The sequence below is a fragment of the Athene noctua genome, chromosome 17, assembly GCF_965140245.1.
Source record: "Athene noctua chromosome 17, bAthNoc1.hap1.1, whole genome shotgun sequence".
Classification (NCBI taxonomy): domain Eukaryota; kingdom Metazoa; phylum Chordata; class Aves; order Strigiformes; family Strigidae; genus Athene; species Athene noctua.
In genome coordinates, this window is record NC_134053.1 from 14723405 (window position 1) to 14747568 (window position 24164).

General features: G+C 50.5%; 2 protein-coding genes across 2 annotated transcripts in view; both read right to left on the minus strand.

Moving 5' to 3' along the window:
- The window catches only part of NOS1 (nitric oxide synthase 1), a 39883-nt gene extending 16536 nt beyond the window's left edge, over positions 1–23347 (minus strand). Inside the window, exons 1-11 of the mRNA XM_074920737.1 lie at positions 22614–23347; positions 12788–12920; positions 7050–7187; positions 6472–6617; positions 5958–6120; positions 4616–4707; positions 3908–4049; positions 3047–3186; positions 2464–2638; positions 1298–1399; positions 392–586 (exon numbers count right to left, since the gene is read on the minus strand). Of these exons, the coding sequence (XP_074776838.1) occupies positions 392–586; positions 1298–1399; positions 2464–2638; positions 3047–3186; positions 3908–4049; positions 4616–4707; positions 5958–6120; positions 6472–6617; positions 7050–7187; positions 12788–12920; positions 22614–23347 (2160 nt within the window). The remainder of the gene's footprint in view (positions 1–391; positions 587–1297; positions 1400–2463; positions 2639–3046; positions 3187–3907; positions 4050–4615; positions 4708–5957; positions 6121–6471; positions 6618–7049; positions 7188–12787; positions 12921–22613) is intronic.
- Positions 23348–23606: 259 nt separating this feature from the next.
- KSR2 (kinase suppressor of ras 2) overlaps positions 23607–24164 on the minus strand; it is a 124602-nt gene continuing 124044 nt past the window's right edge. Inside the window, exon 20 of the mRNA XM_074921391.1 lies at positions 23607–23779. Coding sequence (XP_074777492.1) covers positions 23776–23779 — 4 coding nt within the window. The 3' untranslated portion in view covers positions 23607–23775. The remainder of the gene's footprint in view (positions 23780–24164) is intronic.

The window sequence follows — 24164 nt, forward strand, 5'->3', positions numbered from 1 at the left end:
TGTTGGATCCCCAAGCTGGCAGGAGTCATCGACTCAAACCTGCAGGCTGGAGAAGAGGAGGGATACGGTGACTACGAGGTCTTTTCCTCACCTAGCCATCAAAGTGCAAAATTAGGCATTTCCAAAGGGAGCAGCTCTGCTTAGTCCTGCTTCCAAGGGTAAAAGTTGGAGCCTCAGGCGTCTCATGTTCCCATGGAGAGGCAAAAAGCCATTCCCCTGTAAAAAGGTGTAATATCCAAGGGGTTATTACACCACATTAGGGGGAATCACCAATTAGACTTGTTCATGGGCTTCACTGCCTCAAGGGCCAGCTTGCTGAAGGGATTAGATGGTTCCCTCTCCTTCCTGCATCTTCTGAGCTCCGTGTACCACCCTGCTCTGCAGACAGTACCTGGTACTCAAAGGAGGGTGTGAGACGGTAGTTGAGCATTTCCTGATGGAAAACTGGGGTGATGCTGCCAGACATTGGTGGGACAATCCACACCCAGTCAGCAGGACAGCCTCCACGGCATCGGTACTCATTCTCCATGTGCTTGATAAAGGACTCAGTGGCTGAGTGGTGATCCACAATGGTCACTTTGTCACTCTGTTGGGGGGAGAAGAGAGCAGAGCCAACAGCTGTGGGTTAATACACCCCAGAAGATGAAAGACAAGATTTTACTTTTGGAGCTGTTTGACCCAAATATGTTTCACGCCCATGGTCCTACAGGACGGTACCCTTGGAGATGACACAAGGCAGCTGCTGACCCTGGTCTTCCCAAGGAGACTGTAAAGCTGCCCTTGTCCTTTCTGAGTAGATATGCTATGGGATGGCTGTTTCTTCAACTCAAGGAGCAGCTCTGATCCAGCTCTGGGGAAGGACTCCCACCCTCTGAAGTTGGGTTGCCAAGGTCTAGTTTTGCTACTCGACCTTTAAGTGTAGGCAGGGGGAGAACATCGGCCAATTCATGCCTCATGGACGAGACAGAAGGGCTGGATCTTGCCCGCTTGGGGCATTCCCTCTGGACCAGCAGAGCTCAGGTGCTGGTAGCACTGTTTCTGCAATATTCAGGGCACAGAGATTATTAAATTTCACCGCAGGCTCCTGGAACAGCCCAAAATTAGGAAAGCAATTATTAAGTAAATAAGTAAATAAGTCTCAAAACAAGTAATCATTTCTCTGTATCACAGCCCAATTTCAGCTGAGTGTATCAGCTGCTGCTGTTGTCCTTGGACAGATGTCTTGATACTTGTCCCATCCAGTCCCTGTGTCCCTCAAGCCTGACCCAAACAAAAGGGAGTCCTGCTGCTCAGGTACCTGGAAGCTGTACAGCACAGCAATGTTGATCTCCACCAGAGCCTGGTCCTTCCACAGCGAAGAGGTTTTCCTCATATCCAGATTCATTTTCTTGGCCACTTGCTGTAACAAAACATGGTAGAAGGTGGATGCTTTTAATGGCCAAGAATCAAGGGCTGAAGGTCTCTGTTTGGGGAGAGGAACCCAGAGAAGCGACCCAGGCTGACACAAGGCATGTGCAAGGCAGGGCAGCACACTTGCAATGAAGGGCTGATATTTTGCTTTCCTCTGAGATGTGGTCCTGCCTTTTCCTCTCCATGACAGGAGCAAGACCAGTCTGGCCTCCCTTGCTCCCCCAAGCACATCAAGATGACTGAATGATGAAAAGGTCCATCAAGAGCAGTTGCTCTTTGTAGGAGAAGAGGAAATGGGTGGGTCCATGGGACAGCAGATGATGGTGGTGATCCATGTGCTGGGAGGAACAGTCCCTTGCACCCCTCCCCATACCAGACCTCCTTATGCTCCCAAACTCTGTTCATGCTCAGCCCATTTCTTCTACCTGGAGTCCTCCCCTCCCCCCCCCCCCCCCCCCCCACACACACACACACTTGGTCTCACCCCTCTGGTATCCAAATGAGGTCTCAAGCAACTGAGGAGGGACACAGCATGCCCCTTGAATGGGCAAAGGAGCCATCCTTGGTGAGTGCAGATTCTCCACACCAGTACTTCCCCATGGCTTGGCTTTTTCTTCGACTCACCCTGTCCCCAGTGTGGCAAGTCCCCAGAGGAGCCAGCTGGAGGGTCCCCATGGGCAGGCATGGCCCTGAGGAGTCACCAAGTGTCTTGACACCCACCCAGCCCCACCATAGCACTTGACCTCAATCAAACACATGACCAGGTGCCTGGTGATCCATAAGATGCTTTGAGAAGTCTATGGGGAGCTCAACAGGCATCACACTTGCTCTGTTAGATATCAGCTGGCCCCATAGGACACAAAAAACTTGCCAGCCCATCGTACCCTTGGCCATGTAGCTCCAAGAGAACGTAACTGTCCTAAGGGTCACTTGGATGTCCTATACTCTCCCACTCAAGGCAACACTCTCCCAGTGTCCTGCCTCTCTCCAGTAACTTCACACATCCCCACTGCACCCCAGGAGTGTCTGGCCTCCTTGAGGAGGGAGAATTACCTCCAGTATGTTGTAGCGAGAGTTGTCACAATAGTCCCGGACGCCAATCTCTGTGCCCATGTACCAGCCACTGAAGGGGCAGGCAGAAAACTCCAAACCACCAATCTCAAGGAGCATGTTGGAAACCGCTGGCAAACCATACCACTTCAGGCCCAGGTCCTTAAACCATTCAAACCTGCCAGGATACAACAGGGTGAGACAATCAGTCATTCCCCAGTGTGGGCAGCGGAATGGAAGAGGTTACTTTGCTACCAGTCACCAGGCTGAAGGACATGTGAACAGAATAGTTCCTGGAGGCAATATCACCCTTAGGGGCTGTTTACAGAGAGAAAGGGATATATCAGGAGTGTGTAAGTCCCGGCAGACTTCAAGGAAATTGAAGCCAGCCCTGAGACAAAGACACAACTTGCTTTCCACCTCCAGGGTCTGCCAGCTCCTCCCTCAGAGTGGAGGGAAGACCTGGAAGAGAGTCCTGGGTAAAGCACCCAAACCACAAGAAGGAAGGGCCAAGCACAGGAGATGGCTTGGAGTGAAACCAGAGGAGCTCAGTCTTGCAGCAGTTTCGGGGCTTACTCTGACTTACTTGGGATGACGGATGGGCACTTCCAGCACAAGCTCTGGGGGGATTTCAAAGAGCTCTGGATCATTGCCATTGGCTTGAAGAAGCAGAGGCAGGATATCGAAGCGCCCATGTGGTGCCTTCCACCCTTGCTGAATGCAGATCTACAGGCAAAACAGAGGTGGGGTTAGAAGTCCCCCCAGATCACCTGATCTTCAAGCATTATGGGCAGGGAGTCGCATGGCACTGAGCAGGGTCTCCTAACAGCATCTCTGCTCAGCCCTTACAGCTGAGTAATAACCACCATCCAAGGAAGCTATGACATGGGGTTGCCTGTCACAGCCAACCCATGGCCAACTAAGAGGGATTTGGGATGAAAATGAGCCTAGAACTAAATCCCCAGGTAGGATCATGGCTCTGAAAAAGCTGCTTACCCTAATTGTGTCTGTAATGGTGAAGGAGAAAAGCAGAGCAGTTTGGGAAGAGCTGAGCAGAGCACTGTGCTGTGTGGGCAGTGCCAACAGGCAGCAGCACAGGGCAAATCTCATTTCTGATTCCCGCTGGCCCAGGTCAGCAGTGGGCACACATGTTGTCCTGCTACAGTTCCCTCAGCACCCCTAACTGACCCCTCCTCAGCAAAAGGAAAATGAGATAAGAGCCTTTCAGTGCAGCTATGGCCAACTCCTGCATGTGTAGAAACAGTTTTTATTCCTGGGAAAATATCTGAGGGTGAAACAAATCCAGTTTTGCTTTGTGGCACTGCAGTGGATGTGATAAACCCTGCTTGACCCAGCACCCTTCTCACTCCTGGGATGGTCTGAATTTCTGCATGCCCCGACCAGCCCCACACCCATGGTGCCCAGGAATGATGGCTTCAGCCGGTACCTCCGTCAGTTCCACGTTTGCAGGGTCTCCCAGGATAGTGCCGTCGGGCTGCTTGTAGCCCGCGTAGCGGATGAGCTGGGCGTTCCAGATGCGGAAGTCGTGCTTGCTGTCCGTCCGCTGCGGGAAGATGGTGATAGCAGATCTGGAAGGAAGAGGCAGTGCTGGTGAATGCCAAGGATGTTGCAAGGGCACAGGACAGGGGTCATCAGAAGAACAGCAAAGTGCTGTGGGGAAAAGGTGCTGCCCCTGACTGCCACCACCTGTGCACCATCTCAGCTTGTACCTTGGACAAGCCCCCAACATTTATTATATTTCCTTCACAGGAAGAAGTCATGGCCAGGTGCACTCCAGCTCTGGAATTTGGGGTGTTTCCAGCGATTCGCACAGAAGCTGGCTGCTAACATGGGGTTTCAGACAGATCTGGAGAGCAGTCTGTGCTCTGCATCTGATTCAGAATATAGGAAAGGAGAAATAACTGGAAAATCTGCCCTTTGAGGTCCTACAGAGAGCAAGAAAAGATATACTTGGACCAGCAGAACACCTTCCCCTTATATCAGGTCCCTCTAACGCTCCCCAGGACAGGCACTGGCTACAACCACCCTGTTGTACAGTGGCTGCTAAAGGAGACAATGTCAGCAGGGCCCAGAGCTGGGTTGACACATCCTGAGGCCTTTGGATGTAAATCCTGGTGACTTCCTGGTGGCTCACCTGAGGTTCCCTTTGTTGGTGGCGTATTTGATGTGGTTGCAGATATAATTGAACATCCCATGGGCTGTGGTGCAGTCCCGGGCATCAAACACCTGAAACAGTGGAAGTAATTATGGTGATGCTACAGGATGCTTTGACTCCTAGGGCAGAGTCAAGCAGAAGAAACACGGCACAGGAAAAGCCCTAGAAACCACCATGACTTGTTAGGTATCCAAAGCTCCATAATTATGTGTTCCCTGCCCTTACACACATGGATGTCTAATCCAGCTGCCCCTTCTGCTTTGGGGAGGCGAGTCATCTGCTGCTCAGGCAAAAACCTCCTCAGTCCAGTGCTCTCAAGCTGCTGCTGTTCCTGGCTTATCCACCAAGAGTTTTGGTTTCTGCACTTTGTCTCTTGTAGATCAAGACTCAAGGCTGCCATAGGACAAGTAGCAGTCAGGCCTGAGATCCACTGAAAGGACAGGGAATCATAGAATCATAGAACGGTTTGGGTTGGAAGCGACCTTTAAAGGTCATCTAGTCCAACCCTCTGCAGTCAACAGGGACATCTTCAACTAGATCAGGTTGCCCAGAGCCCTGTCCAACCTAGCCTTGAATGTTTTCAGGGATGGGGCACCTACAAAAGGATGAGGAAACAAGAAAAGAGGGTCAACAGGAGGCTTGAAGACAACTTCTTGTGGAAACTGCTCTTCCTATGGCTCAGATATGCCAAAAGAAACAGTGGAAGTGAAGAGCTGAAGGCTTAGCTGGGAGCGAAGGAGGCCCAGCCTCCCAGCCCCAGGCAGTGCCTACACCCTGGGTGAAGCAGCCACAGAAATTGCTCAGCAGCACTTCAGCTATGGGAGCAGAGGGAGACGTCACCTCCGTACCAAGGGATTCCACAAGAGATCACTAATTCAGATCCTATCTTACACTCCCAGATAGTCAAAAGGGCACTGAGCCAAATCTTCTCCTGCCATAGCATCTCTGTAGCATGGATGAGTGTGTTCTGCTGTCTCTCTCCAGGCAGAGCAATAGTTTTGGAAGCAGTACATAAGATATTGGAGCAGTATCTGATTTTGAAAAACCTTCTCTGAAGTGCCAGCTTCCACTTGGCCCCGTTGCAGACACAGACACCTAGGCTACACCTACCCCACAGAGGCTTTTCCAGCTCCTGCTGACTTCCCATCCTGTGCATCCCCAAAGGTGTCAAGGAGAGCGTAGCTGCTGTGTGCTGATCACCCCCAACATACCTGTGCTGTGCTTCCCCAGGTATCTGAAGAGCAAGTTTTGCCTCTCCAAAACTCCAGTGCATCCTTTGGCAGGCAACCTGCCAGCTGTCTCCAGCTGTGCTGGTGCTCACCTGCAGCTTGGACCACTGAATCCTGCCCACGCAGCGGGCTGCATTTCTCCAGGCATGCTTGGCTCCATAGATCAGCTCCGTGTCCCGCAGCTGGTAGGTATCAGTGGTTTCAATCTCCTTGGTCACTTCCTCCAGCCTTTCCATGTGGGCCTTGGAGCCAGATCTGCACATGTGGGGAACAGAGGAGATGGCAGTCACCAGATTGAGTAGAGGGCAGGGAATCCTGCTGCTCTCCACCTGGGCATAAGTTCTTTCGTTCTTAAGCACATATGTGCACATATACACACACACGTGTGTGTGCTTTCAGGTAACAGATGCTCGAGTGCAAATGGGAGAGGTCAGTAGTTTGCACAGAGGCAAATTCTAGGAATGAAAATCCCCTGAAGAAGCAGCTGAATGTAGAGCACCACAGTCTCACCCTGCTTTGACTCGCAACCGTGAAAGATCATCTCATATGTGACATCTCAGCATAAGCAGCAGTCAGGGCCTGTGACCTTCTCCAGCCAGTGCTTACCTCTTTATGGAGGAGTAGTACTGGTCAATGAAGTCCTTAGCCAAGAGGAGCACCTCCTCTTTTGTCCTGGTATCTTCTGACTTGCGGACATGCTGGCTAGGGGTCATTACTGAGCCCATGCAGATCTGCTCGGTGCATGCCGTGGTCTGATGAGACAGAAGGAGACAAGTGTGTCTTGGGTTACTGCAGCACTTTTGTTACATGAACTGGGCTGAGGGAAGTCAACAATTAGCTATGCAGAGTTAGGTAGCATCTTTGACAAACGGACATTTGTTTTCACACCTATCAGTAACGTTGTGTAAGACAGCTCAAGCATGTGCGGTCATCTCCTGTCCCACCTGATACGGACAGTTGGGGCTCACTAGATTCTTGCCCCAGACTGGCATAAAGTCATATGTTTTCCTGATTTACCCTAGATGGGCTTCCCTCTCACCCAGCTTATTGCACCAGAGGTGAGACAAGAAGACTGACCTGAATTCGTCCAGTTCTGCATTTCCAGGTAAAGCCATCTTGGAAACACTGTGATCCACTCAACTATGCTCAGACAACTTTTGGTCAGCGCGATCAACTCTACTCACCATTGCTGTCTTGAGGTGCAGAGTGTCATGAAGTACGGAGCCTGTCTCCCAGTTTTTGATTTTGACAAACCGTGGGCATTTGGAAGGACTTCCATTCACTGCGTTCTTAGTTGGGGACTGCCGCCCAGATGGTGGTGGCTGGAAAACAGTGAGGACCAGGCACAAGGTTAGTATTCATCAACAAGATACTGGAAAGAGGCCACAACGACAAGCAGCGTCTTGTATTAATGGATGCCTGTGCTTCAATCTTAGTGATAATATAGAGAGACAAGGTATACAAGGTATATGATCCAAATATTGGCAGCGTTTGGGATGCTACAATGGAGGAACTAAATCTCAGTGCAACTGAGAAGTCATCTCTGTTTACAGAACAGCCAAACCTGTAGAAGAGGAGTTAAAAAACAGACACAGAAGTGACTTAGGAAAAAGTTGTGTTCACATTTCCCAGGGGAAGACTTACCTCTCTAAAATACATTAAATGTTTCCTTTTAAGGAGTATCATCTGCTCAGGTTTTACACATGCCAAGCTCTGCCTCACTAATACGAGCACTGTGAGATAGAGCTAATAGTTCCTCTGAGCAAGCCAAAGGCACATCTCATTTGATATCAATGCTGGAAGATTGTAGCAATAAGGATGGATAAATTATGCAAGTGGGAGGGCTGCTGAATTATGCAAAGTTGGGTTACTTCAGTCTCAGCTCTGAATCTCCAGCCCTCCCTCCAGCACACTCCGCGCCAGGGTGTGCTCCTCCAGCACATCTTGAGTTACAATCCAACGTCAGGAAGAGCCGCAGCCAGCAGAGAGATTGTAATGAGAAGAGCTGGCTGCAAGTGCTTGTATTTGCACATGTTTTCACAGCTAATATCTAGTATTTCTACTGTGACCCTTATTAGCCCAAGCACTTCAAATCTTAAAGAGTAATCAGTGTATGCCAGTGTATCATGGGACAGTGAGATCTGCAATGGCCCTGGAAAGCAGAGATATTTTTTCTAGGAAACAGATCTTACAGTAGTATGTAACTCAGTCACTGCAGCCATAAGGTGTTGCTGCAGGTTACAAGGGGAGACCTGATCCCACACCAGAGTGTCCTGTCAAAACCTGCTTATATTTGGCACCCACTTAAAGGCTTGCATCTCTGCAACGTAGACCTGGGCTTGGACTGAGTTTGATCCTACATGGATCCTGTAGCTTGTGTCCCTTTCTAATACATCTGCAAGGTATTTTAAAGACAGCACTGCCTTCAGCAGAGCTGTGCAGTCTCACTCTCCTTTTTGGTGTTTCTGGGCGTGTGTCACCGTTGCAGCTCATGGACTAGCAGCAATAGTACAAATCCAGCACTACAGCCTGAAGGACCAACTGAAATAGAGCTGGCACACGGTGGAAGAAGCTCTTGTTTCAGAACAAGCACTTTTGCTGATGAGCAGACACAGAAGGGAAAGCAACAGGGGTCACAAGAATGACAAAAGCACATGAGGCTCCAGATCTAACTTGTTCTTACTTTGCCAGACAAAGGATTGCTTTACTTTTCCGAAGCAGAGAGATTGATGCCTACTTGTGAGACTGATGCCTGAGCTGAGCAGACACCACTGCATTGCCCTGGTGGCAATGTTGGCCATATTTTTTGCGCAGTCCTTGTTTTCACCATATGCTCCACGCTCTTTTCTCCTGGAAAACAGGGATTTTGTTGTCAAGCAGCCTGAGGCTCACAGTGTTATACCATACACTGAAAGTATATGCTGGGAGCAAGAGGCAGAGGATGGAGGGGAAGGGAGAGCTTTACACCCTGACCCCTTGGTAGGACCCTCTTTGGTCCTCGAGGTTTTTGGAAGCTGCTCTCTGCACGCCCTCAGGCTATGCTGTCACCGTCTTTGTGACATTCCTCATGTCACAAATCCTGTGATCTTCCTACGGAGCATTTTGAAGTCCTAGACCCTGAAGCCAGATGACCACACAGTGGATCTCAGCTTCCCGTTTCCATGTTGCAGAAAACAAATATAAGGCTTCATACAGAGCCCAAAACCAGTAGTAAATAAAAAGAACATCCTCAATGTAGTCCTGGAAAAATGCTGGGTTTTGGTTAATTTTTTTCAGTTTTGGGGAATCTGACACAAATTATGGCAGTGGCAGTTCCTGGTAATTTTTTTGGTGCTTGTTTTACTTTTTAAAGAGAATTAAACTGTTCCTGAGCCACTAACAGCATCCTGTGCTCTCTGAATCAACCTGGGCCACCCTTAGGACCAAGGGGGATAATCTGCCACCTCCCTTCTGAGCATGATTGTTCAGAGCAGCTCTATAAGATTGGTAAAACATAGCTTAAAACTACTGCTGAAAAATGCAAACCAATCCTCACCTGTACCTCCACCTGCCAGACAGAAATCAGATATACCAAGCACAAACTGGTGGTTGCATCCAGCACCACTTTTTTATTTTGAGTTGGTTTTGATTTGCTGACAGGGTTCCAGTGCAGCTTAGAGGATGTGCTGATAAACACAGCAGGTACGGCCCAAGAGCATGTGATGAACCCAGATGTAGCAATGACCCCACTGCTGGAGCGAGCAAGCTCACGGTCCAAGCTGGTGGACATCAGATGCTTAACATCTGCCTATAGATGTTCGACCTTAAAATTCTCCCTCAAAGCTGCTCCACTTCCTTTTTGTCTTTTCCCTGCAGGATCTGGCAAAGTTTGAATCTTTGCTGAAGGAGGGCCATGGTGCAGAGGCATGCTGAATCCCTGGGCTGCCAGCCGGGCTGGAGCAGCCGAGGTGACACCACCTCCAAGAAGCAGAGGTGCCAGGTCTGGCAACTACACCACAGAGCAGCTGTGGAGAGAGTGACACCCAGAAGAGACTGGGAAATAACTCTGTGTGTGTGCGTGGATGCCTTCTCTGCATGGCAAAGCTGGAGCCAAATATTACCCCTGGTTCTGTCAGGGTGTTTGTGTGAGATCCTTTCATGTTTTAATTAGGCAGCTGTGATATTAGTGACTCAAGAGTGGGACAAACGGAGAGACTAACGTAGCAGTCGTAGCAGTCGGGGTACACATGCATTATGCAAACATCTTTTACAAGGGAGTGTGTTGGCACTTATCGTCAGCGTGCAGCTTGCAAGCTGTCTCCAGCTCTTACAGATGCAGGGGAGAAATACACCCAGCCCCAGGCGCTTCTTGGGGCCAGAACGGCAGGGAACAGCTCCTTTTTGCAGATCCGAGTGGGCTCTATATGTCCTCAGCCTTCCTCCCGAGACCCAGCTGGGCTCTGGGAGTCCCAGCGGCGATGGCATATATTGTGCTGCTGAAACGCATTCACTGTGGGTGGACGAGGTCTGCAGCATTAGCCCAGGTAATAGATATACTGACATATACTGGCATGCAGACATTTCCTTCCAGACTGCATTAAATCCGCTAGCTCAAAGTGTGGTTTTCGCTTTCATAAAGTTGTAAATCATCCTTACAACTGTGGAGCTGATATGACTCCCTTCCTCTGCTAGCTACATGGGCACACAGGCCCCCCCTCCCCGGTTACCCTGGAGTTCCTAACAAATCAATCTGTACAGACTGAAATACGACTCGTGCAGGACCTAGGCTGGTGGAAATCACAGCATTTTCCCATCAGTCTGGTTTAGGGCTGGGGGATTGGGCTCCTGGGAAACAAGCAAAACACATTGCCTGATTTTGCAAAAAAAAAGAGAGATAGAAATGATGCCCAATGGGTCTTTCAGCACCCTATTACGAGCCTCAGTGAGCATTCCCCACCTGGCCAAGTGAATCCATCAAATCCTGCTTTAAAGAACAATGTGTATAAAAAGCTCACACTTGGCTTGACTTGCCCCTGCGTTAACAGTATTTATTGCAGCTTGCAAGAAGTTCAGTTGCCTTGACCGCCTGTAGTCCGCGAGCATGGCTGCAGGGAGCAGGGGGGAAAAACCAGACTGCCTTCAGAAGAGCAGGCATACTGATCTGGGGATAAGAAGGATAAAAAGAAAGCTGTACATCTAGTGAAAAAAAAAAAATAAATTAAAGAGTTTAATAGCAGCTTAAGACTGAGGGTTTTGTCAGCCCTAACACGGAGAGCAATTAACCTCTGAACTAGAAGGTTATAAATTGCTTATAGTAACAGACATGTACATACAAGGAGCTTAAGAACGGAGGCAGAAAGATGGTGTCTTTCCAGAGCTGGAGCAAAGGGACCAGAGCAGTGACCTGTCCTTGGGTGAGATGGGCTCATGATACCTGCCATAGTGCATTAACCACATGGCGGGACATGGGGCTGCCCAGGGATGTTTCTCCAGCAGCTGAATAAAGTGTGTTCCAGGTCTCAGATGCACCCATTTGTGTGTGCCAATGGATGACCATACCCACTGTATGGTTGTCTATGATGCTGGGAGGCCTGACCACAATCCTGAGCTGCAGGCAGGCGAGGGGAGCATGGAAATCGCTCCCAACTGCACCTAAGCACCTGGCCAGGTTGGTTAAAACCATGCAGCAGGTCTGGCATGATCAGGAGCACATCAGCCACCCTGCATGTGCATCAGCATCCGCACAGCGGGTCTCGCATGTCCCGTGAGCCTCCAACACTGTGTGTGCTGCAAAAGTGCGTGTGACCATCATTCCACTCAGGAGTCCCAGAAGAAGCAGCAGGGCTCCCGGCACAGGGCACGGGCTGAGTTAAACCACCGCAGCCAAGACCATGTCACCTCCATGGGCATGAAGGGACCATGTCACCTCATGTGACCTCACGCCCTGATTCTGAGTTTGCATCTGGCAAAGTTCCCGTGAAATGGGAAGACATCCACTGGCAAAGCCATAGCCTGGGAGGTGCTGCTGGTCACTGCTGGGTATCAAGGCCAGGCTCAACACCCAGGTGCCAACCACACCACGAGTGGCATGCAACCTGTGGTGGGCTGCACGTGGCATGGCAGCAAGTAACGTTGCATTGCAGCTGGTAGGAGCTGGGAAGAGGCATCAGCCAGAGGTATCTGCTGAGGACATTTCTGAGCTGAGGAAACACTGTTTTTCTCAGAAGTCTCCATGTAACCACTAAATCACTTTTCTCCCCTCCCTTGGAAAACAATACTTACTATGTCACCCTGAGAAATATGATGGGGCAAAGGACACCAAATGGCCCCCAGACTGGTCCCCCATGTCCTGCCCTGTTGCTGGTTAATCCCATCAGGAAGACACATTTGCCCAAACAGGCGTGGCAGTGCTCACGCACGTCATGTTTTCCCTGAGGTGATCAGGGCCTGCCTTACGTCTCTGCTTTGATACAAGCGTGGAGTTAATCCACTTTTGGCAAGGAAGCCTGAGAATTTATATCCGTGGAATGTGAGGAGATGAAAAGGCACCGTACAACATAATATCTGAAGTGCTCTATTGAATTACCATCATATGAATCAAAATGACTTTAACGATGCAATTGGCTTTTTGCCACAAAAAGGGACAACACTGCCAAGGGAAGTTTCAGAGTCCTGGTCCCTGGCTGCACTCCCATCCCACTCTGCCTCCTGGGATGAAGAACATCATCCTCCAGTGACCTATGCCCTGCCTGAACCACGGAAAATTCAGCTTTTGGACCAAATGGGCTCTATGCCCCATCAACTCCAGCTCTTGAGATCAGAGGTTTTCAGGGTAATGCATATAGTCCTTGCAGGTTCCCTGTGGTGTGAGAGCCCACCAGGATGGGTCATGTACTCCCAAACCTCCTTCCCACCCAAAGCAGCACAAGCCATGGGCTCTTACCTGCTCTGCTTCAGAGTAGGGGTTGTTCAGGACCACAGGCACGTTGCTCTTCCCCCACAGGTCACCGAAGACACGGTCATTCTCCATCCGAGCCGGTAAGGCTTTCTGTGGCTTGTTTTCCCCTTCCCTGAAACTGAAGGTTTAAAAACCATTTGGGTCAGCAAGATGGAGGGTGACTGGGTGCTGGGACCATGAGGCCAGGTCAGGACCTGGAGTGATGGCTCAGGACCAGCTCCAGCTGCTTCCCACAGGAGTGAAAACTGCAGGAGGGGAGGAAACGCTCTGCCTCAGCCGAGGCAATGAATCATTGTGGTGAGGGCAACTCAAACACAATAGAAATTTCGCTGCACGGGCAAGCACAGTGCCTACAAAACAACAGGAAACCCCTGCCCCGATGCTGGCTCTAGCAGGGTTACACACCAGACACTCTGCACCCTGAAAACCAAGCTGGAGCCCTGCAAAAGCCAGCATGGAGCTGGGGAAAGGAGAGACACACATACACCTCCAGCTGCAAAACCTCATAGCAAAACCAGCTGGGTTTGCCGAGCAGTATGATGTTTATGAGCAGAGGAGAGGGAAAAAAACCAAGAAAAAATAGGTGGCTCCCAGGAGGGAGAGACAGCTCTCTCTCCTTTTCCTGACCTTTACAAAAGCTGCAAATGCCAGTGAATATACGTGATTTTACTCAGGCAAAGTGATGGATTGCCTCCATGGAGCTGGGGATGTTGGTAATGCTGTGGGACTGAGGATGTCCCCAGCACTGGCTGCCCTGGCCTGTGCAGTGAGACTGGTGTAACTCACAGCGCACACAGTCTACCGCACACGCTTTGCCTGGGGAACGTGCTGTGGGATGTCGGTGAGGCTGTTAAATGCCATCCAAGCAGGTGATGGAAAACCACTGCCATATGAGCCCTCACGAAGGAGAAAAACAAATGGGGTTTAGAGACGTGGTATTCAGGGAAGGCAGGCTGCAGCATCCGTGCCGAAGGCACCAACTGCCCTGGTGAGTCCACACGTGGGAAGAAGCTCTGTGGGTTGGGCTGCATGGGGCCATGGGACAGGATGGGCACAGCCTTCACCCTGGCTCAACAGACCATCAAGGTAATGTGCTCTGGCAATTGTTTTGCTCCTGCTGTCAGTTCTTAAAAGTCTTCCAGATGCCCACTGAAGTCAGTAATGAGCCTTCCCATTAATGATGGTGGGCTTTGGGCACTGACCAAAGTAGGACACTTGCACTCAGGACATAATTCACACCAGCACGGTGCTCTTGACACTGTCTCTGGAAGTCACATACACACAAATTCAGTTTCACAGTCTTCCTTTCCCCCCAGCTCATATCTTTAGGTACAGCTTAAGGAAAATACTTCACTTAAAGATGATCTCTAAGATGTGCTCTAAGTTTCCTGTAATTTTTCTGCCTTTACAGAAAAGTGTTCAGCTGCCAAAATATTACAGTAGGCTCCTGGACACCTTCCAAACATTGGCTGCCTTATGGTGAAAGCGGCCAGCTTGGTGCAAGCAAAGAGGTACAGGTGTCATAGGGGCAGTTTTTACTGGGTTTTCTATACCCCCACCAGGAAAAGAAAGCTGTTCTTTTGTGACTTGGCTCCTGTGAGTATGTGAAAGGGTTTCAGTAAGATACAACACCAGAAACCCCACCCGCTGCACCACACCACAAAGCCACAGCCAAAGATAACAGGTCCTGGCTCTCTGCTACACGGTGGCAGTGCTGCCAGGAGCACTCAGCAGCCACACAGGTCCCAGGGCTGGAGACAGCCATGAAGCACATAGTACCCTCTGCCCTCTACCAGCCCATCCAAAGGGGAAGCATAGGGTCTTTTGACACATCCAGCCTATCTCCATCTAGAGAATTCCCAACAGTAAGACAGAGAATTAGCAGGATGAAAATTCGGCAAATCTGGCTCTTCCCTCTAAGTCAAGGCCAGCTGTTGAACAGATCTGTCCTCTTGCCCTGAGCCCTGTCACATCACAGAGAACTGAGGTAGGTCAACACAGAGTCACTGAAATGATGGGCATACATCTCTTGTAGCTGATGATCCCCTATGTGCTGCTCTCTATAACTGGCCCAAAATCAAGACACAACCACTAAATCCATAAGGTGATGGAAGAAATCCCTTGGCTTTACTGGTGCCTGGGACTTAGCAGCAGGAATCTGCCTCCTGGGGGACCACAGTGCCTCCCCAGGGGGACAGACTTTTCCTCTATGCAGACAGGGGAGTCTTGGTCAGACAGACCCCAGTGTGCCAGACATCCCACAGGCGCCTCCAAAATGACACTGAGCATATGCCTGCAGGCGCCTGGCATGACCTGTTGTTTCCAGGAAGGTGTTTGCAAGCTTGTCTAAATGGGTGTCTGCCGGCACGAGGAAACCTCGGAGAAGGATCCATCAATCGGCAGCAGCCAGAGGTCTTGGCCGGGAGGCTGCATGTGTAATCTCAATGTCTGCACACCAGCAAAGCCATAAATTCTGGTACCTGTGCCAACAGCATGGAAAAAGACCAGATGCTTGAATTAAGTCATCGCCGTAGTTGGCTATTTTGTGTATTGCAAGTATTGCTGGAGCAGGGCCCTACTCCCATTCACTGGCCTCGAGCATCACCCGACAGCGAGATGCACCGTCCTGAGGGGCAGTGAAGTCCAGGTGGCATTAAGGGTTGGATGCTCAGGAGCAAATGCTCCACCTCCCATTGCATGTTTGCAACTGGGGCAGAAACAGGTTGCATATTTCTATTCCTGAAGGACTTATGGCTGGATGAAAAAGGCAGTGAGGTGCTGACCTCACCTTTAGTCTCTGCTATAAAGGCACAGTCAAGCGTAGCTGCGACAAAGCCATTAGCCTGAACTCATGGCTGTATCTCTCGCCTCTCGCTGGTGTTGCACTGCGGTTCGCTCAGTGCTGAGCGACGGGGTCTGTCCCTCTCAGGGCTGCGGGTGCGTGCCCTGGCACTGAGCTAGCGCAGACCTCCTCTGCATGAGCCTGCCCAAAAGTATCTGGCTCTGTCTTTCGGAGAGAGACGGAGAGAGAAAAGCCCATTCAGAGCAGCCACAGCCTCACCCCAGATGGGGGGGGGGGGGGGGGGGGGGGGAAATCAATTGCTTCATTTTACAAATATTTCCTGCCCATTTCTTATAATTGCCTTGTTTGCGAGCTCAGACCAGAACAGGGTCTTTTGGGTCAGTTATTTTCCTCTCTTGACTTGGCTTCCCCAGCCCCCAGCACAGAGGCGAGGTGACCTGCCACATTCATACAAGGATACCACTCACACACTCAAGGAGACTGGCAGGATGGCCAAAACACTGTGCCCAGATAATGTTTCCAAAAGCACTTTAGCAATGGGAGAGCTCAAAGGGCCATTCTCGCGGGTTCCCAGTGGGTGATGGGGAGGGCGCAGATCCCCGAGGGGTGTGTCGAGGCAGCCAGGTTGGGCACCTCCAGGGAGCTGCCATGGAGCAGCCCCATCTGCATCTACGCAGGGGAGAGAAGAACTTGCCCTCAGCTCCCAGCAGCCTTTGGAGAAATCCTCCCTGACTCATCATCAGTCCTGACCTGGTAGCTGTGGGGCAATGAACAGGATTTTTAGAAGCACCACTTTAGATTAGTGTCTCTGAGGCACTGGAAGCAATGCTGAAGATCTGTTCTTAGAGACACTTGTTTGGCTGAACTCTCCCAAAGGCCAGATCCAGGATTCAGAGATTCCCCTCTGGCCTGGTCCTGCTGCCAGATTTATTAAACACTATTCTTATGATCTCTTGGGTCCAGAGTAAGTTTTTGGGAAGGGACCCCATTTGAGGTTGTCTTTTGTTCTGAAAGCAAAATTTGTTACTTAAAAAAAGAAAGAGGAATCCTGCCCTCCCCCACTGGTGCAAAGGCAGAGCCTTGGATGATGCCTCACCTCAGAAAGAGCATCTGGCTGTTTGGAGAAATGAGAGGCACCACTGCTTTCTTTTGACTAATTTGATGATGTTGCAATGCTCAGAGTGATGAAGCAGAAAGGAAGTTGCTGAGACAGCCCTTTGAGAAATTTCTCCAAAGCTTTTCCAAAAAGAATGAGAAAAAAAAAAAAAAAAAGAGCAAAAAGAAAGTTTGTTGCTTTGCCCCTTTGATTTTAGTTGGCAGACGAATCTCTCTGATTTCCCAGGCAGAGATGAGAGATACCACCAGCTGCTGCAATCGCCAGGGGCCAATTCGGATGAACCAATAAGGATGCCGATGTCCACACTCCCGATGATGGCTCTCATGCCGTGCTGCTGATAGCAGCACCCCGTGCTGTGACCACGAGGGATGGACTCTTTCCAGGCCCTTGTCCCGCTGGCTGAAAACTCTGCACTCAAGCTTGGGACTGCATGGGAAGCTCACACGGCACACCTTGCTTGCTCTGAGCTTTGGGAGAGAAATACCTTCTTTTTACTTCCCCTTTCCTGGTGTGTCCTCGGAGACGGCTGCAAAGCTCCACTGAGCATTGCTCCTCCTTCCAGTGCTAGAGGCCTGGGTAAATGGGTTTTGCTTCATGTTTCTTTTGCCCCATGGAAAATCCTACTCCAGAGGGCATTGCATCCTCAGAAGTCAATATTTCCTTGCTAATATGCTCCTGGGGCAGGTCACAGTCTGCAGTGTTGTGCTGGCTGCAGACCCCTCACCTCCGGGGTTAAAGCAAGGTCTGGCACAACAGCGTGAGCTTGAGGGAGCAGCAGGAGAAGGGACCGGGCAGGTGCTGGGATTTGCAGGGTGCAGAGGATGGAGCAGAGCTCAGGAAGGAAGCCAGAATGTTGGAAGCAGAATGAATAATGCCAAAAGGTGGGATGCATGCTCTGGAGAGGCAGCAGGGCAGTTGCAGCTCTCTGGAGAGGCAACAGGCAATTGCAGAGTAATAAAAGCGAGAAACCACTTCCTAAATGAGAAAGGAGAGCTTGAACAGCACCAAAGGAAGAGGACAAATGTCTCACTGACAAGCACGTGGCATGGCTTGAAGAAGGTCTTGCGCCCTCAGAAGGCGAAAGCATCTCTGGGCTGTGCCCAGTGCAGGGATTAGGGACTAATGAGCCAAGCAAGCTGCTCAGAGGCCTATGAAATATGAGACCGGTAGATGTTGTTGAGGAGGTTTTGACAGATAAAGACCTGAGAACAGATCCAAGTGATCCCAAAGTCCCATTGGCATCGTTCAAGATTCAGCCAGCATCAGATGCAACCTGCAACTACCATGTTTGCCCCTTCCCAGCCATGTCCAAAGAGCACCCAGAGGATTTCAGCCTTCACGTCTTATTCGGAGGCCAAACGCAGTTCAGGTCTGCCGGGAGAGCTCAAGGTCATGGGTTGTATGTGGGTCATGGGTTTGTCTGCTGGGACCATGTACAAGAAGAATGGCCATCCCATGGAATGCAAGAAGCAGCACCAGCACAGGGGGCTGAGCAGGTAAAGGGTCCTTCAGAGACTGGTCCAAGAGGGCTCCACGGGGGTATATTTGTGTGGAATATGCTGTTTGCAGCCACAAAATCCCTCTCTGGATTAGACTGATGTAGTCAGAGTGACGAAGAAGAAGAATCCGCCGAGAGAGACGGGGAGGGTTATTCACTGCCAAAGCTTCCTACTTCACCATTTTACAGAATGGCAATAACATGATAGTTTCAGGGAACCTTTTCATTTTAGAGGTTTTAAAGTTTCATGTCCAAGTACAGAATAATGAAGACATCAGAAATGCAAATGAAATGTTTTGAGCAACACAAAGAGATTTTGGCGGCGGCAAAGGAGGTGGGAGGAAGAGAATTTTCTCTTCGAGAACTGCAAAATTATGGGGTTTGTTCCAATGCAGGATGGCGCCTGAAACGTTGAAACCCTTCATAAACAGAATTCCTGCTCTCAGCACACTCCTCCCTCCCAGGGCTGCTGATGCTGCTTTTTGGACCGAAACTACCATGTTTCCATCATGCTGTTCATGTTATGGAATAGACCCGAGAAGAAAAATAAATACTGGCAACTCTGTGAGGGGGGAGAGGGAGGGAAGATGGGACATGACAATCTCCCTAGAGCTCAGAGGGAAAAACAGACCTAGGTTAGCTGGCAGTGAGTGAATCAAACTCTATTTTTGTTTTCTAGCCCACGGTGAGCCTCATGGCAGAAATGCCAGCTCTCATCATACCTTGCGCCCCACTTCCATGCTCTCTTTCATGATTGACTTCATCGCAGATGGCTTGAGCCAAGTAGCAGACATTCAGCCGTGGTCACAGCCCATCCCACAGGCACACACCATAGACCCAGGGCACCTTACAGCTGGAAATCAGTAGGGAGCAAAAGCCAGGTCATTGCAGGGACAACTCCCCTGGGGAGTGCAGACCATGGGTGCAGGGGATGGAGATGAACTGATTTTTTCCCCCCAATGCAAAGTTCACAGTTTCCAGTTTTCCTTAGAACTAACATTAGAGACATGGGCTGGAAGCCCAAAGTATCAGATGTAGCTGGAAATCAGTAGGGAGCAAAAGCCAGGTCATTGCAGGGACAACTCCCCTGGGGAGTGCAGACCATGGGTGCAGGGGATGGAGATGAACTGATTTTTTCCCCCCAATGCAAAGTTCACAGTTTCCAGTTTTCCTTAGAACTAACATTAGAGACATGGGCTGGAAGCCCAAAGTATCAGATGTAATTTGAATCGCTTTTGGCAAAGCCCACCTTGAACAAGAAGTGTTTAGCTCCTTGTGAATAACCTCAAACTTGTACCATTCCTTTCTGCCCTAGGAAAGCTGTCACAGCTCTGCGAGCTGGACTGGCTTTGACAAAGTGCTGCAGGCTGTGAAGGTCAGCACCAGGTGAAGATGGAGACAGAACAGGATTCATCCCAAGACCAGCCTCCAGCTGGATTGATGGTCAAGTGGTCCAGGCTGTAGGTGTCAACCTTGAGCGAGGTTTTGCACCCTCCTGGTGCCTAGGAAGAGCTCTATTCCTATTTTGACTAATGCCAGCTTTGCTTGCTCCCCCCCCCTAGCCTGGAGAAGTCACAACCTACAGCATGAGAGCTGCATCAATCTGATAAGGCTTGCTTATTTTTTTTGGCATTTCTTTGGCACTGACCAACAGTCTCCCCAGTTATCCACTCCCCAATGTTCCCTGACCTTTCTGCACTTCTCCTATGGACCAAGAAAACTCTCACTGCAGAAGACCTTCATGATGCCCCAGCTCTGTCTGAGACCAAGCTGAGGAGATGAATCATCTCCAGCCTGTCTCAGGAGTGGGAGGAGAGGCAGCTGAGAAATGCCCTTTACCCTGCAGAGCGGCTCTCAACAAGTTTTCCCTGCAGTATATCTCCTTTCCCACTTCTCTGCTCGAGCTCGGCTCTTCTTGTTCATACAGAGCCCTACCACAAGAGCGAGGCAGCAGCTTTTTCATCAAGCAGAAGATTGAAGACTAATTTTGACTGAAAAGTGGATATTCAGTCCCAAGGCACATAGATTACGTAGATTATTTTTTTTGAAGGGTATTAAAAAATAAGGTGAGTGGAGTTTTGGTGAAGTACCCACCAGCTAATGTTCTTGCTGGTTCAAGGTCCTTCAGTTTAAGTGAATTCAAAGTGTTTCAGTTTAATCTCTCTCTGAGTAGAAGAGACTCCTCAAACAAATGCCACATTTTTCATCCCTCCCTCTAGCTGAATTTTCTCAGAGACCCTGTAGCTGGTGAGACAGGATGGAGACAGTGGGGGACACAGTTTAAAAGGTGAAGCTGTACCTTGTATCAGGGTTTGGGATTGTGTCCTCTGGGGGCTTTGCTGAGCTATGACCCCAGGTCCACTGCAGCAGTGTTAGCAAAAACAGAGGGACAGAGGGGATTTTTAAGCACCCTGCACATTTTATTGGACCTGCAGTCAAGCACAACCCTTTCAAGGTCTCAGTTCTTTGGTTGCTTATATCAGGTTCCACCAATGATGGGTTGGTGCTGGATTAAAGGACACGCAGCAGGTAGGCAGGTAGGAAGGCACATAGCCCTCAGCCTTCAAGAGAGAGTTCTGGGCTTGGGGGTTAAATTGCCTCCTATTGCACAGCCAGAGACCAAACCCAACATTTTCCAAAGCAGCCAAATGTGTGAGACCCGGGGATATGTGTGGTGGGGAGGGGATGAAAAGGAAGGCTGTCCCCAAGTGTGCCTTGTCCCATCACTCTTCCCCAGACGTCTGCACCCACCATCAGTGCCAAGCTGAGCAGATATTTTTTTCTCTGACTCAGTGTGACCACCCTAACGGGCTTTGTGTAACTGTGTCCTCCACAGAAAAAATGCACAATTTGGGAGAGAGCAGAAATGATGGTGCAAAACCAACCAAAAATGAAAAAAAGAAAATGGAAAACACACATGGGTGTTGGTTTGTGATGGGAGTGATCAGGAGCTCAGCCTGGGCTCTGCTGCCGAGCCGGGCAGGGAACCCACCGCAGAGATCCCGCTGCTCTGCAGTCAACAGCTCTGCCTTTACCCTGTCATTGCTTCTGATAAAAAAAAAAAACAAAAAAAAAAACAAACAAAAAAAAAACACCCCACCAACATTTGTTTTTCCTCTTCCCTAAGGAAGTAGGTGCAGCAAGGGAACTTGAAGTCACATATCCCTCTGTCACTGAACTGACATCAGCAGCTTCAGCGAACCCTCCTGAAAAAGCCTCCTGGCTGTTACAGCCAGTCAATAACTGAGGGCAGCCACAACCTTCTGCGGCACTTGACACTGCTAAAATCCATTCAGGAACTTGGGAAAAGGCACCAGGAAAAGGCAACCTATCATTGCTAATAAATGGCCAGGAGGCAAGAGAGCTGGTACCCAAAAATATAGCTACTAACAACCTTTTTGCAAAGTGTGAAGGGCCACAGGGAGCAGCTTCAGCTCCAGAGAGATGGTCTGCATCTTGGGGAAATGCCAAGGAAGATCAGGAGGGCAACACCGTGAGCATGGCCCCTTGCAGCAGCAGATACTAGAAATTAAGCATTTCCACCCGCATGATGGGACTTCACTCTCCTCAACAGGCCACAGGGCAAGCTTCTCTATGTCCCCACTCTTGTTGTATATGCATACGCACATTGAAATTATCAGCTTGATCTAGAAGGAGCGGAGGGGATGAGCAGGCAGCTCTGCTGCTGCATTTCAACAAGGGATGGCCATTTCTGAGCTCTTGAAAGGAAATATTTCCCCCTGTTCCCAGAAGACGGGAGCACCCAAGACAGGTCCCGCTGCTCTTGCACAGAGGTTCAGCTGGAGCTGGACTGGGGCTCCTCTTTCCCCTCCCCAAGCCAGAGCCTGACTGCCAAAAGCACAGAAGGTTTTGAAACTCATTTCTCCTGGGAAGCATCGTTCTCTGCCAGTCTGACCTTCCTTCTCTCTCTCCGGCAGTTAATCAATAGCAGATTTCAACTGGAGAGCTCTAAAGCAGGATAGCAAGGACAGACAATACCATGAATCTTATCCGGCAGGTGGGGAAACTGAGGCACTCGATTTTGTTTAAACTTAAATGAAATCAAGAACACGGAACAGAAAAATCCCAACCCAGCCCGTGAGCCACCTCTTCGCATAGCTCAGCTGAGACACTACACCTGCTGTCTCCCCAATTTCCCACACTTACATCTTCCTCCCTTTCTTCCACCATCTACTACCAGTTTTTCATTACTTCTCTCTTTCCCCCATGATCTGCTTCTCCCTTTTTTTCCATCCCTTTCCCTCATCTCCACCCTGCTGCGTCAGACAGCAGCCATTTCTGGAGAGGTGCTCACCAATGCCTAAACCAGCCGCGTCAGGTAGTCAAAACCAGCACATTTCACCAAATGTAAAAAATGTATTTAAGGACCTACCAGTCCACCTGGACTTCTATATCTCTTGTCTCTACCTTGGAGGGTGCATCTCCATCGCTGTCCTTACTGCTGCTCTTCAGGAGATCCAGGACAGGCTCGATTTCTTTGAGCAGTTCATTGTCTTCCACGCCACCATTGAGGCAAGGATGACCACAAGCACCTTCCTTCCCCTTCCCCTTCCCAGCATCCTGCCCTTTGCTGCTGGTAATGACACCATTAACATGGACCATCGGCTCCATCTCCCGCCTGATCTCTCTTGTCCACAGGGAGCCCATGGTGCGGTCGGCTGCTGGCAGCAGCTGCTCTTTGCCGTGCAGGCTTGGGTTGGACAAGTCAACTGCCTTCGGAGTTGGGCAGAGGGGTCTAGTGACACGGATGGTTTTTGGTGTCCCGTCACCTGCAAAAGTGGTCTCCAGGTGAGTGGTGAAGCCCTCGGGGCCCCGCAGGATGAGGACCACGTAGGTCTCGGAGGCGATGCTTCTCAGTATCTCCAGCGCGGTCTCATAGCTCATGTCCACCAGGGGCCTGCCATTGACAGCTAAAATGATGTCCCCAGCCTGAATGAGGCCACTCTGCTCTGCAGCCCCTCCCCGGATCAAGTCCGAGATGATGACGGGCGGCTTGCTGACGCGCTCCTTCACCAGGAAGCCGAGGCCGCCCACCTTGCGCTTGAAGAGCCTCACTGAGATGACGTTGGGCTGTATCTGCTGCACGCTGAACACATTCTCTTCCATGGCAGCCCCTCTCTTCGAGCCTGCAGACCAGGACCTTGACACCCGCTGAGCGCAGAGAAATTTGCTGTCCGAGATGCTTATCCACGCAGGGGTGGGGAAGGGGCAACTCTTTGGCTTTTAAACAACTGGCCTCACTGGGAAACTCCTCTGGGCTTTGGCTGCAGGCTGGCTTTCTGCAGCATACTCGCTGCCACCTCTCTCTGAAATGCAGCCCGTGGAAAGCAGGGTGTATCACTGGTGGAAAGCAAGGCTAGGGGCAGGGCAGGCAGGGTGGGCAGGGCAGGCAGGGCTGGGCATCGAGCAGCGGAGCAGGGGCTGGAGGGAGCAACATGTCAGATTCCAGTCAGCCTCTGGTCCTGCGCTGGGCAGAGGCAGGGAGGCAGCCCGCTCGCTTCACCAACATCCCTGCAAACAGTCTACAAGCTTCTTTATCTAGAAAGGAGGACAAAAAAAAAACAACAAAAGAGAAAGAAAAGTGAGATAGGGCAGGCGTCAGCACCAGCTCGGCACGGGGCTCAGCACGCCACAGACACCCACATGCATCAGCCCGTCCCCACAGATGTCATCCCCCGGGCTGCGATTGGGAGACAGGCTGCAGCCTCCCATCACTCTGGGCTTTGTTTCCTCCAACCCCCCTATGAAAATCGGCACCATCTGTTCGGCGGGGACCGGGAAAGCGCGAGGGGAGTGGGGGAGACCTGGGAGGGGGCTGCTTGGGAGCCTGGCTTGGACCCTCCCTGCTTTGCCCATGGGTTGCAAATTTTGCACGTCTGGCAAATGGGTAGAGCCGCATGGAGCTTGGCGGCGATTTCTGACA